Raw genomic sequence first — 16756 nt, 5'->3', positions numbered from 1 at the left:
GTGGGTCTGATACCCTTGAACCACATTACTAAACATTTCCTTTTTGAGTATCTCCCCCAGCAAAATCAGGCTAAAGGAGAACATCAAGATAACTCATGGACATCAGGCGTACTTGAGGGAGGGAGACCATGGGAAAACACATACACGAATCCTTACCCAGTGAGGAGGGTCCTCCGTCCCCCTCCTGCAAGATCCACCTCTCCAGCGGCCTCTGTGTGATGCCCGGTGGAGCCTTCTCTGCCTCAGGGAAATCTGCGGGTGCTCTGGCCAACATCCCCTCGAACTGGAGCAGGAGGGAGGATCCCAGGCAGAGAAGAGGGATTAGAGAAGGAAAGAAACGGCTCAGGTCAAGGCCAAGGGCAGCATTTCCCAATCACTTTACCTTTCAGGTCTCATTCTAAAGTTGATCTACCATCCAAGCCACACAGCACAGGAACTTGTGTCTTTGTCAGGGGGCTAAGAGTTCAACCCCGATATCCAGCATTTTCCACTGTAAACACAGCAGTTTGGCTTCCACAAATGCTATTCCTGTTCTGTTGGGAGGACTCTGACACTTGTTGAAGAAGGATCCCCTCCTTCCCCAGAACTTCACAAACCCATTCATTTCTCCTGTGATCATAAGAATGTAAGAAGAGCACAAGAAGGACATGAGTGCAACAGCACCCTCCTGCCCACGTTCCCCAGAAACTGGTTTACATATAATCACAGAGTTGGAAGGGCCTACAAGGCCATCGAGTCCAACCCCCTGCTCAATGCAGGAATCCACTCTAAAGAGTACCTGAAAGATGATTGTCTAGCTGCCTCTTGAAGGCCTCTAGTGTGGGGGAGCCCACAACCTCCCTAGGTAACTGATTCCATTGTCGTACTGCTCTAACAGTCGGGACGTTTTTCTTGATGTCCAGACACACAGCACAAGAACTTGTATCTTTGTCAGGGGGCTGTGAATTCAGCCTTGGCATAAAAACTCTCAGAACCTTTGTATATGAAATCATTGAAAACGGGTGAGGTGCCAGACGACTGGAGGAGGGCTAACGTTGTCCCTATCTTCAAAAAGGGCAAAAAGGAGGAACCTGGGAACTACAGACCAGTCAGTCTGACATCCATCCCTGGGAAAATTCTGGAGCAGATTATAAAGAAGTCAATCTGTAAACACCTTGAAATCAATGCGGTGATTGCTAGAAGCCAACATGGATTTGTCAGGAACAAGTCCTGTCAGACTAACTTGATTTCATTTTTTGATCGTGTAACCTCCCTTGTGGACTGTGGGAATGCTGTGGATGTCATATATCTTGACTTCAGCGAAGCTTTTGACAAAGTACCACATGACATTCTGATTAACAAAAGAGCAAAAAGTGGGCTAGATGGAACAACTATTAGGTAGATTCACAGTTGGCTACAGAATGGGACTCAAAGAGTACTTATCAATGGAACCTTCTCAAACTGGGGAGAGGCAACGAGTGGGGTACGGCAGTCCTTGGCCCAGTGCTCTTCAACATTTTTATTAATGATTTGGACGAGGAGGTGCAGGTAAAGCTTATCAAATTTGCAGATGACACAAAATTGGGTGGGATAGCTAATACCCTGGAAGACAGAAACAAACTTCAAAGTGATCTTGATAGGCTGGAGTGCTGGACTGAAAACAACGGAATGAAATTTAATAGGGATAAATGCCAAGTTCTACATTTAGGAAATAGAAACCAAAGGCACAGTTACAAGATGGGGGATACTTGGCTCAGAAATACTACAAAGGAGAAGGAACTTGGAATTGTTGTAGATCGCAAGCTGAATATGAGCCAACAGTGCGATATGGCTGCAAGAAAGGCAAATGCTATTTTGGGCTGCATTAATAGAAGTATAGCTTCCAAATCACATGAGGTACTGGTTCCTCTCTACTCGGCCCTTGTTAGGCCTCATCTAGAGTATTGCATCCAGTTCAGGGCTCCACAATTCAAGAAGGACGCAGACAAGCTGGAGCGTGTTCAGAGGAGGGCAACCAGGATGATCAGGGGTCTGGAAACAAAGCCCTATGGAGAGAGACTGAAAGAACTGGGCATGTTTAGCCTGGAGAAGAGAAGATTGAGGGGAGACATGAGTGCACTCTTCAAATCCTTAAAAGGTTGTCACACAGAGGAGGGCCAGGATCTCTTCTCGATCCTCCCAGAGTGCAGGACACGGAATAACGGGCTCAAGTTAAAGGAAGCCACATTCCAGCTGGACATCAGGAAAAACTTCCTGACTGTTAGAGCAGTACGGAAATGGAATCAGTTGCCTGGTGAGGTTGTGGGCTCTCCCACACTAGAGGCCTTCAAGAGGCAGCTGGACAACCATCTGTCAGGGATGCTTTAGGGTGGATTCCTGCATTGAGCAGGGGGTTGGACTCGTTGGCCTTGTAGGCCCCTTCCAACTCAGCTATTCTATGATTCTATGACTGTATAAGCAAAATGCTAGAACACCAGCCACAAGGAAAGACAGAACCTCCCAGACATTCCCTGATATCCAGCATTTTCCACTGTAAAAACGGGGGGTTGGTGTGTACAAATGCTATTCCTGTTCTGTTGGGAGGACTCTGACACCAGTTGAAGAAGGATCCCCTCCTTCCCCAGAACTTCACAAACCCATTCACTTCTCCTGTCGTCATGAGAAACTAAGAAGAGCTGTTCTGGATCAGAACAACGGTCCATCTAGTCCAGCATTCTCTCCCCACAGTGGGCCATCACCTGGAGGTAGGATATAGCCATCAGGACTAGCAGCCGTTCACAGCCTTCTCCTACAGGATTTTGTCGAACCCCCATTTTAAACCATCTAAATTGGTGGCCATCACTACATCCTCTGGTAGGGAACTGAATATTTTAACCATCCAGTGTTAGCTTAACTATCCTCCAATGAGGGCCTGCTCTACACATGAAGAGCAACTATACTTGGGGGTTGGACCATTGGAAATTGGGGCATCCTTTCCTTAAAGTACATGTAAAATAACGTTGAGATAAGTATTAAGAACACAGTCCCTGTTAGTTATCAAGATGAAATGCTCTCACCTGGTCTTTGTCCTCTGCCTGACTCAGGAGGAAGCCTTCTGCCAGGGCCACCGCCTGGGAACTGGTCTCCGCTTCACATTCTCTGACCCAGCTCAACATCTCCTGCGGCAGGACAGCCAGGAACTTGTCCAGGACCACCAGGTCCAGCACCTGAGCTTTCGTGTGCTTTTCTGGCTTCAGCCACTGGCAGCAAAGGTGGTGGAGACGGCTGCAAACCCCTCGGGGCCCCATGGCCTCCTGGAAGCAGAAGTCCCTGAAGGGCTGAAGCTCCACGTCTGAGCAGGTGTTGCTCCCAGGCTGGTCCTGCTGCACTCTTCCTTCCCAGGGCTCTGCACGGCTCCCTTCCTGGATATTGCAGGAGACGTTTTCTGGTTCAGGGCCTGCAAAGCTTTGCTCTTCCATCTTCACGCTCTTCTCCATCTCTGCTCCCACCAGGACTGGAAACCGTCTCCTGCCTCGGCTGCCAATTTCTCCTTTGAGGCAGAGACTGCGCTGTAGGAATTAAAGTGGAGCTTGTGAAGGAGGCACACAAGGTAGACCTGGTTAAAGTTCCCAACCCAGCCGCCCCCCTCCCACCGGTTCTCAGTGAAACACTGGAACTGGAGCCAGTTCACCTGAGAATAACCACACTTCACCAAGGCTTCAGGCAATTTATTAAATCAGAGTAAGGCCCTGAGCGTATGAACAATTAACAGGAGACAGGGGAGGGTGTGTGTGTGTGGGGGGGGGAAACAGTCTAAAAGTTACAATGAAACTAAAAGGCCACAGCAGTGAACAACTTTAAAAGAGTAATAAAAGCCACATCACGCAAGCTGTTGATTCAGAGCCACCCAAAGAAAGACACTCTGTCCTGGCTACCTAATACCTGATGGCACGGGGGTCCCTTTGCCACCCTTCAGGGCCCCGAATAACATGACCCTTCCCCAAATGAACAGAGACCAAAAACTGGAAATTAACTAACTTATCCCCCTAACTAAGCAGTTGGGGTGGCCTGGCTCCACCTATCCAAAAACAGCAAGCTCTCCAGGGGTCCCAGTGAGGAGAGAAGGTTTATAGGGGAAGTAAATGCAGAAGGACGTCACATCCAGAAGCAAAATGTGAAACACACAATGATTTACAAAGAAATGCATGTGTACACTCTGCAAAACACACTGCAGTTTGGCTCCTCCTAAGGCGTGTCAGAAAACAATGTGTAAAGAGTGCCAGGCCCAACTAGCAGGAGTTGAATTGCTTTTGAGCTCTAGTTAAACTTCCACCAGTCCAAAGTAGATAGATGCAATGATCATACAATAGCACAGTTGGAAGGGGCCTACAAGGCCATCAAGTCCAACCCCCTGCTCAATACAGGAATCCACCTTAAAGCATCCATGGCAGATGGTTGTCCAGCTGCCTCTTGAACGCCTCTAGTGTGGGAGAGCCCACAACCTCCCTAGGTCACTGATTCCCTTGTCGTACTGCTCTAACACTCAGGAAGTTTTTCTTGATGTCCAGGTGGAATCTGGCTTCCTTTAACTTGAGCTCATTATTCTGTGTCCTGCAGTCTGGGAGGATCGAGAAGAGATCCTGGCCCTCCTCTGTGTGACAACCTTTGAAGTATTTGAAGAGTGCTACCATGTCTCCCCTCAATCTTCTCCTCTCCAGGCTAAACATGCCCAGTTCTTCGAAAAGCTTTCAACCGCATAACAGTATGGACTAAACTATCTCTCATGATTTTAGGCAGCTGAAGTTACGTTCCGTCGTATCAGGATAGAAGGAACATTTTGCATCTTTCAAAGCTGCCAAAACATATAGCGATAATGAGAGAAAGTTCAACAGCTATGTTTATATTCCAATGGAAACCTTTGATAGAATATCTGAAAGAGGCAGAGAAAAATGATGTCTTTGTTCATGGATTTTATTATTCAGATGGGCAAAGAGAGGAAAGAACCATAAATCTGGAAATCCAATGTATGAGACTTAAAGTATAAGAAAAACTGAATTAGATTGATATATAAATGGTCATATTTATTGATTGATAAATGATTGATATATAAATGGTCATATAGAAATGGTTCTGAGAGTGCCTTGGACTGCAAGAAGATCACACCAGTCCATACTCCAGGAAATAAAACCAGACTGCTCACTTGAGGGAATGGTATTAAAGGCAAAACTGAAGTACTTTGGCCACATAATGAGAAGACAGGATACCCTGGAGAAGAGGCTGATGCTAGGGAAAGTGGAAGGCAAAAGGAAGAGGGGCCGACCAAGGGCAAGATGGATGGATGATATTCTGGAGGTGACAGACTTGACCTTGGGGGAGCTAGGGGTGGCGAAGGCCGACAGAAAGCTCTGGCGTGGGCTGGTCCATGAAGTCGCGAAGAGTCGGAAATGACTGAACGAATAAACAACAAAAATAAATGGTCATTAACGAATTAATGGACATTTTTTATTTGAAGAGGGCAAAAAATGTACTTTAACCTCACCCTTAAATGTTTTAGTGTAATTCTAGTTGTTATATGTATACCTTTGTTTGTATGTATTATATGCAATGTTTGTCTGTGTGTTGTGGAAAAATAAAAAAATTAAATGTAAAAAAGAAAAGATTATAAGGAACATTCTGGACTCAGGGAGCCTCTAGCCGTGAGGCATCAAACACACATTGAAACTTCTTCTCGTGGAGGCCTCTTGTTCACGATCCTGCATTGAGAGCAGGTCTGAGTCCATCTCAGGCTCCAGAAAGGAAAACCTTTGTCCCTCCAGGAAAGAAGAGGTCTGCTGATGAACCAGAGTTTCTCTCCCAGTGCATCCCACGGCTCCCTTTCTAAGCCCTCTCTGCTGCCAGCGCTTGAACCCCAAAATTGCACCCGAGTAACAGCGATTTCTCCCCACTCTCAGGATGTGAACTTCGGGCTCACTTAATACATCAAAGAGGGACGTACTAAAACCAACAGCAGGCTCCCTTCTTAATCAACAAGCACCCCAGGTTTTATTTCGAAGGCCTCGTGACCAAAGTGACTTGTTAATTTTGCTTATTCACCAGGTTTGAATCAGGGAGAGGAAACAAAACAAAAAATGCAATGCAAACAGGACACCAGGGCAGCCTTTTGCCTGCAGGTGGGACATTCCTCCTCCCCACCCGGCACCTTTCCTCTTGGGTCCCTCCCAGACACCCCTCCCTTCTGCAGCCTTCCCTTCCGCGATCCCCTAGTTATGGGGAGGGAAGGAGGTGCAAGGCGGGGGGGGGTCTCTTGGAGTGGCCCCAAGTGGGTCAGTCTCCCGGGGAGGGCTCCCTCTCTCTTCCCACCCAACCCCCGCCCTGGGGGGCTCCTTCCTCTGCCCACTCCCTCCTCCCCCCTGGGACCCCCTTGCAATCTGCACTCACCGGCTCCTTTGCTGGGGAAAAGAGGCTGCAGGCAGCCGATACACGAGGCTCACAGGAGCAGGGGGAGAATCCCAGGCTCCTTTGCAATGGGGGGGGGGGGAAGGAAGTGTGGGGCCCAAAGGGAGGGGCCTCATCCAGCCTTGGCTCTAGGACCCAGCCCCCTCTCCGCCTCTTTAACCCTTGGATGGAGGCAACACCAGATTTTAAGATTTTTTTAACCACTACATGGTTGTGATCTTAAGGCAGCCTTAAAGAGTAGCCTTTTCCGGCAGGCCTGTCAAGATCAATGTAAAATCAAGAATTTTAAAGATGTGTTGATTCCCGTTCTAAAGTTGTTCCCTGCCTCGATCCAAAGGGAGAGGCGGGTAAGAATTAAATAAAGGGACGGTGTAAAAGCCGGAACGGAACAGAACAGGCCGGAACGACCCCATTATATTAAAAAACCATACCAAAAACAGTGGCATGTGTTAGCAACACTTGGGAACAATATTTTAGAACTAAAACCATGCCAATATTATATCACTATTAACCCCAGAACTCCCAAAACAACGTCCGGAACAGAATGGGATGGCCGGAACAGCCACTAGGGAACAAGCGATACCAACCAAACTCACCAGTCATGCATAACTCCATGGCAGGGATGCAATAAGCCACAAAAGGTGCAAAGAAACTGCGTTCCGATAACCGTTCCGCGCACAGCGCATATTACGCAAAACGGACAAGGACAGCAGCTTCCAAGTGAAGTATGTTAATCAAACTCACCAGACACACATTACAAGGTGAGCCTGATGTAATACGCTCCAAAAATTGCCCCCAAACCACGTTCAGATACCCGTTCCGGGCAAAAACACGTATTGTGCAAAATGGGCCGTAACGATAGCTTCCCAATTAGGTAAGTCAACCAAACTCATCAGATGCACATAACTAGGTGGGACAAATATAGAAAGCTCCAAAAGTTGCCCCGAAACCACGTTCAGATACCCGTTCCGGTCAAAAACGTGTATTGCGCGAAATGGGCCGTAACAGCAGCTTCCCAATGACATAAGTGAACCAAACTCACCAGATGCACATGACAAGGTGGGAAAAATATAGAAAGCTCCAAAAGTTGCCCCAAAACCATGTTCAGATACCCGTTCCGGGCAAAAGTCTGTGTTGCGCAAAATGGGCCGTAACGGCAGCTTCCCAATGAGGAAAGTCAACCAAACTCACTAGATGCACATAACTAGGTGGGACAAATATAGAAAGCTCCAAAAGTTGCCCCAAAACCACATTCAGATACCCATTCCGGGCAAAAAGCTCCAAAAATTGCAGTGTTTTTGCCCGGAACGGGTATCTGATACGTGGTTTCGGGGCAACTTTTGGAGCTTATTACATCAGGCTCATCTAGTATTGTGTGTCTGGTGAGTTTGGTTGACTCACCTCATTGGGAAGTTGCTGTTACGGCCCTTTTGCGCAATATGTGTTTTTGCCCGGAACGGGTTCCTGAACGTGGTTTCGGGGCAACTTTTGGAGCTTTCTGTATTTTTCCCACCTTGTCATGTGCATCTGGTGAGTTTGGTTCACTTATGTCATTGGGAAGCTGACGTTACGGCCCGTTTTGCGCAATACACGTTTTTGCCCGGAACGGGTATCTGAACGTGGTTTCGGGGCAACTTTTGGAGCTTATTACGTCAGGCCCACCTAGTATTGTGTGTCTGATGAGTTTGATTAACATACTTCACTTGGAAGCTGCTGTCCCTGTCCGTTTTGCGTAATATGCGCTGTGCGCGGAACGGTTATCGGAACGCAGTTTCTTTGCACCTTTTGTGGCTTATTGCATCCCTGCCATGGAGTTATGCATGACTGGTGAGTTTGGTTGATATCGCTCGTTCAGTAGTGGCCGTTCCGGCCATCCCATTCTGTTCCGGACGTTGTTTTGGGAGTTCTGGGGTTAATAGTGATATAATATTGGCATGGTTTTAGTCCTAAAATATTGTTCCCAAGTGTTGCTAACACATGCCACTGTTTTTGGTATGGTTTTTTAATATAATGGGGTCGGTCCGGCCTGTTCTGTTCCGTTCCGGCTTTTACACCGTCCCTTAAATAAACATGTTGTTGTTGTTATTATTATTATCAGAGAGCCGCAGAGGCTCCTGGCAGAGATGCAGACCTGGGAAGGGATTTTTTCCACAATTGGGGGGGGGGGTCTTTTATCCCCCCAGCAGCATCGCAGCCCCATCTGCTCCTGGGGGCTTTGTGGGATCCACATCCATTTCCCCTTTGAGTGCATAAAGCAGCCTCCGGCATGGGAGCCCTCCGTCCTTCTGCCTGCCCTTGCTGCAGAACTCTAAACATGACTAGATATTCTAAAAAGAGGTTAAGTAGGGTGACGCTGAGAAAAGGAGGACAGGGCTCCTGTATCTTTAGCAATTGCATAGAAAAGGGAATTTCAGCAGGTGTCTTTTGTATATATGGAGAACCCAGTGAAATTCCCTCTTCACCCTACCCTGTGCCTGTTGGCATTCTCTTCCCCTCCTTATTGTTTTACTATGATTTTATTAGATTGTAAGCCTATGCGGCAGGGCCTTGCTATTTACTGTTTTACTCTGTACAGCACCATGTACATTGATGGTGCTATATAAATAAATAATAATAATAATAATAACAGTTAAAGCTGCCCTCATTTAAATCTGGTCACTCTAGTATAGCTCCTTAAGAAACATTTGCATCTTAAGGCTTCCTGTGTGGCATGTTTCATTTGTTCACTGATTTCTTGCTTAGCTTTTAAAATAAACCTTCACGCCTTTTCAATAGCCTTAAGTCTGCTCTGGTGACACTTTCTCTCCCACTGGGGCAGAGTCAGACCCTTTTTTTCAATCAGGAGCCCGGTTGCTGTGGGACCAGGGTTGTAGGGACCCATCTGAGACAGGTCCTGGGTATTAAGTTGGCCAGAGCTGTATCTAATTCATGCAGTTCCTCCATTTGAATTCCTACAGGACAGTCCTTGCCTGAAGAGAGAAATTGGCAGCCAAGAAAGGAGACCTTTTGAGTCCTGGTGGGAGCGCAAATGGAGAAGAGCGTGAAGATGGAAGAGCAAAGCTTTGCAGGCCCTGAAGCAGGAAACATCCAGGAAGGGAGCAGTGCAGAGCCCTGGGAAGGAAGAGTGCAGGAGGACCAGCCTGGAGCAGCACCTGCTCAGACGTGGAGCTTCAGCGCTTCAGAGGGTTCTCAAAAGCCTTATAAATGCTCAGAGTGTGGAAATAGCTTCACTATGAGTAGTGAAATTTCCTCGGTGTTATAAATGCATTTACGTCCCGAAGGTCCAATATGGGACGAACCCCTCCATCTGACTTTGGGACTGTGAAATAGCGAGAGTAAAAACCCTCTATTTGTTCTGGTTTTGGTATTGACTGTATCGCTCCTTTCTTTAATAGTGAGCGGACCTCCTTTTGGAGTGGTATGGATGGTATGGTTATTATTATTATTATTATTATTATTATTATTATTATTATTATTATTATTTTATTTATTTATTTATATAGCACCATCAATGTACATGGTGCTGTACAGAGTAAAACAATGAAATAGCAAGACCCTGCCGCATAGGCTTACAATCTAATAAAATCATAGTAAAACAATAAGGAGGGGAAGAGAATGCCAACAGGGTAGGGTAAGCAGGCACAGGGTAGGGTAAAACTAACAGTATGGTTCTTTTCAAAACTCCCTTAGGGGGTAGGGAGTCAAACTCTATTTTGTAACATCTCTCGACAATTGAGAGCACCCAGTTGTCTGAGGTTATCTGGCTCCAAGCCTCTATTAACATAGAGAGGCGGTTGCCGAATGGGGTGCTCATGTGGTTTGTAACAGGGGAGTCAAAGTCGTCGATTTTGCTGGTAGTCCGGTTTACGGCATTCGAATTTGGGTTTAGACAATGGGAATTCCCTTTTCCCTTGCTGAGGTAGAGGTTGTTTGAATTGTTGTCTATCAGGTTGGTACCTTACTGTGGCGGTACTTGGTTGTCTGTACCATCTTCTAGGTCTGAATTGTTGTTGCTGTTGAATTGCACCTATCCCCATTTTCCTGGCTGTAACCCTAGCCTTCTGGACAGTATCCATTGCCTCGTCCATTGTCAAATTGAGGAGGCCTGTGCCATCGAAAGGGAGGCTTTCGATTCGGTTTCTGGCTTCTTGTGAGAGACCTGCTGATCTAAGCCAGGGATTGTCTCCTTAAAGCAATAGCTCCCACCATAGTCTTTGCTCCACAGTCTGCTTGGTGCTTTGCTGTGGCAATTTGTTACCATGCCTTACGAGTGGCTTCAGAATGGAAGACTCTAGCCAGCTCTCTCTGGTCATCCCCTAGATTATCACATAACGACATCATCTTGTCTCACAAGAAAAGTTGGTACCTTGACATCGTAGCCTGGTAGTTCGATACCTTTAGGCTTAGGGATGCTGTGGAATATAATTTACGCCCCATCAAGTCTAAACGCTGGCCCTCCTTGTCCACTGGCGCAGTGTGTACTCTTTGCGAACGGCCTTGTGCCGATTCCACTATTATTGAATTGGGTTGGGGGTGCGTGAATAAAAATTCCGCATCTTTATCCAAAACCCTGTACATATTATCAAGGCGCTTTGATGATGGCTGAAGTGTCGTGGGGTCCTTCCAATGGTCCTTAACTGTTCTTGTTAGAGTTGGTAGGAACGGAATAGCTACTGGAGTCGTTGCTTCCGTGTAAATCGCCTCAAAGACTGGGTCTACTAATTTTTCTATCGTTTGTCTCGTCTAGATCCCTAACGCTTGCGCCATTCTTTGGATAAGGTCGGCAAAATGTCCTAGTCCCTCTGATGGAGAGACCGATCCTTGCGCCTCCACTATCGAATCGGGAGACGGTATCAATGGTGCTGGTGAAGTAGCTGATGCAGAGTCTGAGCAGTAGTCCTCTACCGATTGCGGGGAAGATGGGATCTGGATAGTCTGAATTTCCTCAGTTTGATGCAAATGATGAATTGTTGTGTCTTCATCACGTAGTGATTCGGATCTATCATCTATAGGTAGCCTAGCTACTTGAGGTGCCTGTGCCTCGATTGCTGCTTGGGGTGCCGAAATTGTTGCCGAAGTCGAGGCGATGATGGTCGATCATAGAGCCGATATCAATCATCAAGTTCGCCCCAATCTGTATAGTAGTAAGTTGGTCTTGGTGGAAGTGACCATTGTGATTCTCTCTCCCAATCTCTTACAGGAGATCTGGAACGGTGGTGCCTTCGATAATAACCGAGGTCAGACTCTCGATATCGAGTATCGAAAGAGTGCACAGATTCCGACGAACAACGACACTCCGATGTTCGAACAATAGATCTTGATCGTCGATATTGTTGATTGTGCTCGTCTTGCACAGGTAAGTTTCTCGAAGGCGAGGCTTTGTTCGATATTGTTGGTAGCTGTAATGGTTCTCTGCTGCGACTGGATGCGGCATCCCTAATTTCACCCTCTGATAACGAAACGGTCATTATCGGGTCAGCTATCGAAACCGGCGGAGCTGGTGTTATCGATATCAGTTGTACTGTCGATAACGATGGCTTATCGGGCATCGGTAAAGCCGTCGACGTCGGTCTCCTGGCATGAGTATCGTGTTTTGAGGATTTGTCCCTTTTCTTGTGTTTTGTCTCCGTTGATTTCGGCGTTCTTGCCTTTTTCGATAGCTTTTTCGCTATCGATGCAGTTAAGGAAAGCCCTGGCATTGCCAGGGTGTCCTGGCGGGATCTGTCAGCACGACTTGATGTCGGCTGGACAGGAGCTGGAGGCATGAAAGGCTCTTTTTGCGAAGCCATAGCAGGTTTGTCCACTGCTGCGAGTGCCCTTTCCCACAGCTCAGCCCTTAGTTTGTCTGCTCTATGCCGCCTCGTGAGTTTTGAGAAGGCTTGGCAGTGGGGACAGGCGTCAACTTTGTGTCAGTCTCCTAAGCAGATAATGCAAAAATTGTGTCCGGCGGAGGGCGGAAGCTTCGTGCCGCAACAGGCACACTTTTTAAATGGGGCTTTGGGACCCATGCGGAGCAGAATAAATTAAGAGTAAGTATGAGGTAATTTGAGAGAGAGAGAGAGAGAGAGAGAGAGAGAGAGAGAGAGAGAGAGAGAGAAAAGACTGGAAAGAGGAGTAAAGAAGAGAAAATAGAACAATAAGAATAAAGGAAAGGTAAGTCTTAGCTATTTCGTTTTATTTTCACAAAGATGTTCCCGACGAGGCTGTCACAATGACGGTCAAAGAACTGGGGAATCGGGGCAGGAACCCCTCTGCATATGCGCAGTAGAGGGGGAGGGGTTCCCACACAAAATGCCTCTTAGCTATAGAAGATTCCCGAAGCGGGGCTTCGCGCAGGCGCAGAGCCCATATGTGTGATGCACAGAGACCACGAAGAAGAACAATGGGTATTGTTTGAAACAAAAATAACATTCTAGGCAAAGCATTCATTTTAATTGTTGCAATTCTCCCCAAAAGTGACAGTTGAACCTTTTCCCATCTTGCAAAACCTTTAACTTCATTCCAAACCTTAACATAATTATTATGAAATAACACACAATTCATGTTTGTCAAAAATAGTTCCCGAATAAGCTTGGCCACAGCATAAAGAACTTGATCAGGAGGGCTTTAAACTGAATCTTATGGGGCTGGGAGATGAAAACTTCAAGGCGACAATAGAAGAAGGCCCATGCATCCTAACGCAGAGAACAGCTCCAATAGCGCCCCAAAATATTGTCCAAAACAATATAGGAACAAAGCCAGACTATAAAGCACATGGACTTCGATGCCTATATGCTAATGCACAGAGTCTGGGAAACAAACAGAACGAACTTGAACTTTTATTACATGAAGGCAAAAACGACATGATAGGTATAACTGAAATTTGGTGGGAGAACTCCCATGACTGGAATATAGCAATTGAAGAATGTAACTCATTCAAAGAGAGCAGAAGAAATCGAAAGGGAGACGGAGTTGCACTATATGTTAAAAAATACCTATCCCTGCACAGAAATACAGGCGGATCAGACTGGGAGCCCCATTGAGAGCATCTGGGTTAAAAGAAAGGTGGTGAGGACTAAAAAGAAAATTATAATTGGAGTCTACTACTGATCACCCAATCAAGGAGAAGACGAGGACTAAACTTTTGAGAAACAAATTGCCAGTGTTTCAAGGAAGTGTGATGTAGTAGTGATGGGGAATTCAATTACCCTGATATCTTTCGGGAGACAAATACTGCCAAACGTGTGGGCGATCACTTCCTCCTACAGAAAGTGGAGGAAGGAACTAGAGGATCAGCAATCCTTGACTTGATATTGATCAATAGGGATGACTTAGTGGATAAAGTAGCAGTTACGGGAACTCTGGGGGAAAGTGACCGCCTCGTACTTGAATTCTTGATTATAAAGGAGACAAAAGCTGAGTGTAGCTGTACACATACTCTGGATTTTAGGAAAGCTGATTTTAATAAACTCAGAACTATGATAAGCAAGGTCCCATGGCAAGTGACCCTAATGAGAAAAGGAGTCCAAGATGGGTGGGAGTATTTTTTAAAAGAAATTTTACCAGCACAATTATAAACCATTCCAACAAGGAAAAAAAGATAGAAGACAACAGAAGAAACCAATGTGGCTCCACAAAAAGCTTAGAGATGATCTAAAAAAAAGGGATACATACAGGAAGTGGAAAGAAGGCCAGGCTACAAAAGAAGAGTACAGACGTGGCACAAAAGTGCCGAAATGGCATCAGGAAGGCTAAAGCTGAGAATGAGCTGAGATTAGCGAGGGATGCAAAAAGTAATAAAAAGGCTTTCTTCAGATACGTGAATAGTAAAACACACAGGAAAGAAATGGTGGTTCAACTGCTTGACGAGGATGGGTAATTGATAACAGATGACAAAGAAAAGCCTGAAGTGCTGAATTCCTACTTTGGCTCAGTCTTTTCCCAAAAGCGGGTCTATGACCCCCCTGAAAAAAGAGAAGCACAAGTATGAGGGGGCAGGATTGCAGTCTGAGATTGATAAACAAACGGTCAAGGAACACCTAATTTCCTTGAATGAGAACAACTCTCCAGGGCCTGATGAACTGCATCCTAGAGTAATGAAGGAGCTAGCGGAAGAACTCTCAGAACCACCGTCTATTATCTTTGCGAAATCATGGAAGACGGGTGAGGGGCCGTATGTCTGGAGGAGCGCTAACGTTGTCCCTTCTTCAAACAGGGCAAAAAGGAGGAACCTGGGAAAAGACAGGCCAGTCAGTCTGACATCCATCCCTGGGAAAATTCTGGAGCAGATTCTAAAGAAGTCAATCTGTAAGCACCTTGAAAACAATGCAATAATTACTAGAAGCCAACAGGGATTTGTCAAGAACAAATCCTGTCAGACTAATCTGATCTTATTGGTTGATCGGGTAACCTCCCTTGTGGACTGTGGGAATGCTGTGGATGTCATATATCTTGACTTCAGCAAAGCTTTTGACAAAGTGTCCCATGATATTCCGATAAACAAAAGAGATAAAAGTGGGCTAGATGGAACAACTATTAGGTGGATACAGAGTTGGCCACAGAGTCAGACTCAAAGAAAGCTTATCAACAGTACCTTCTCAATCTGGGGGGAGGTAAGGAGTGAGGTACTACAGGGATCAGTCCTGGGCCCAGTGCTCTTCAACATTTTTATTAAATGTTGAAGGAAGTACAGGGAACGCTTATCAAGTTTGCAGATGACACCAAATTGGGTGGGGTAGCTAATACCCTGGAAGACAGAAACAAACTTTAAAGTGATCTTGATAGGCTGGAGTGCTGGGCTGAAAACAACAGAATGAAATTTAATAGGGATTAATACCAACTTCTAAACCTAGGAAAAGGAAACCAAATGCACATTTACAAGACGGGGGATACATGACTCAGCAATACTACAAACAAGAACCACCTTGGAAATGTTCTAGATCACAAGCAGAATATGAGCCAACACTGTGATATGGCTGCAAAAAAAGCAAATGCTATTTTGGGATTGTTCTTAAGCAGCATCAAAGAGAATTCTTTGATGCTGCTTAAGGTGTAAGCTCAGAGCAAAGATCTTCCAACACTCAAAGCATTTCTAGGGCTTCTCCCCGGTGTGAATTCTTTGATGCTGCTTAAGGGTGTTGCTGTCAGCAAAGCTCTTCCCGCACTCAAAGCATTTCTAGGGCTTCTCCCCAGTGTGAATTCTTTTATGCTGCTTAAGGCTGCTGCTGTGAGCAAAGCTCTTCCCGCACTCAAAGCATTTATAGCACTTCTCCCCAGTGTGAATTCTTTTATGCTGCTTAAGGCTGCTGCTGTGAGCAAAGCTCTTCCCGCACTCAAAGCATTTATACGGCTTCTCCCCAGTGTGAATTCTTTGATGCTGCTTAAGGTGTGTGTTCTGAGCAAAGCTCTTCCCGCATTCTAAGCATTTATAGGGCTTCTCCCCAGTGTGAATTCTTTGATGCAGCTGTAGGTGTGAGCTCCCAACAAAGGTCCGCCCACACTCAAAGCATTTATAGGGCTTCTCCCCAGTGTGAATTCTTTGATGCAGCTTTAGGTGTGAGCTCCCAACAAAGGTCCGCCCACACTCAAAGCATTTATAGGGCTTCTCCCCAGTGTGAATTCTTTGATGCTGCCTAAGATGTATACCCTGGCCATAGCTCTTCCCGCACTCTAAACATTTATAGGGCTTCTCCCCAGTGTGAATTCGTTGATGCAGCTTAAGGTGTGAGCTGAGAGCAAAGCTCTTCCCACACTCTAAGCATTTATAGGGCTTCTCCCCAGTGTGAATTCTTTGATGCAGCTTAAGGGCTGTGCTCTGAGGAAAGCTCTTCCCACACTCTAAGCATTTATAGGGCTTCTCCCCAGTGTGAATTCTTTGATGCAGCTTAAGGCGTGAGCTGAGAGCAAAGCTCTTCCCACACTCAAAGCATTTATAGGGCTTTTCTCCAGTGTGAATTCGTTGATGCAGCTTAAGGAGTGAGCTGCGAGCAAAGCTCTTACCACATTCAATGCATTTATAGGGCTTCTCCCCAGTGTGAATTCGTTGATGCTGCTTAAGGTGTGAGCTGAGAGCAAAGCTCTTCCCACACTCAAAGCATTTATAGGGCTTCTCCCCAGTGTGAATTCTTTTATGCAAGTTAAGTTGTGAGTTGAAAGTGAAGTTTCTTTCACACACTAAGCATTGAAACCTTTGATATTTGTTAGAATGAATCTTCTGGGTTTTACTCTGTTTCTTCCTTTTACAAATGTTCTTTTTACTTGGTGCTTCCAGTATTGGAGTTTCACAGACTTCTGATCCTTCAAAAGACATGGATTCGTTTTCCCTCTTCTCTTCAGTTTCAGTCTTCCTTCTCTGGTGTGGGCC

General features: G+C 46.0%; 1 protein-coding gene across 1 annotated transcript in view; it reads right to left on the bottom strand.

Moving 5' to 3' along the window:
- The window catches only part of LOC134395747 (uncharacterized), a gene marked incomplete at its 5' end in the record, with an annotated part of 275440 nt that overhangs the window by 30796 nt on the left and 227888 nt on the right, over nucleotides 1-16756 (bottom strand). Inside the window, 1 exon segment of the mRNA XM_063121910.1 lies at nucleotides 15431-16553. Coding sequence (XP_062977980.1) covers nucleotides 15431-16553 — 1123 coding nt within the window.

Source organism: Elgaria multicarinata, chromosome 3 (assembly GCF_023053635.1).
Source record: "Elgaria multicarinata webbii isolate HBS135686 ecotype San Diego chromosome 3, rElgMul1.1.pri, whole genome shotgun sequence".
In the NCBI taxonomy this organism is placed as follows: Eukaryota; Metazoa; Chordata; class Lepidosauria; order Squamata; family Anguidae; genus Elgaria; species Elgaria multicarinata.
The sequence above is the reverse complement of the archived record's forward strand: the minus strand, read 5'-3'. Positions and strand labels throughout refer to the sequence as shown.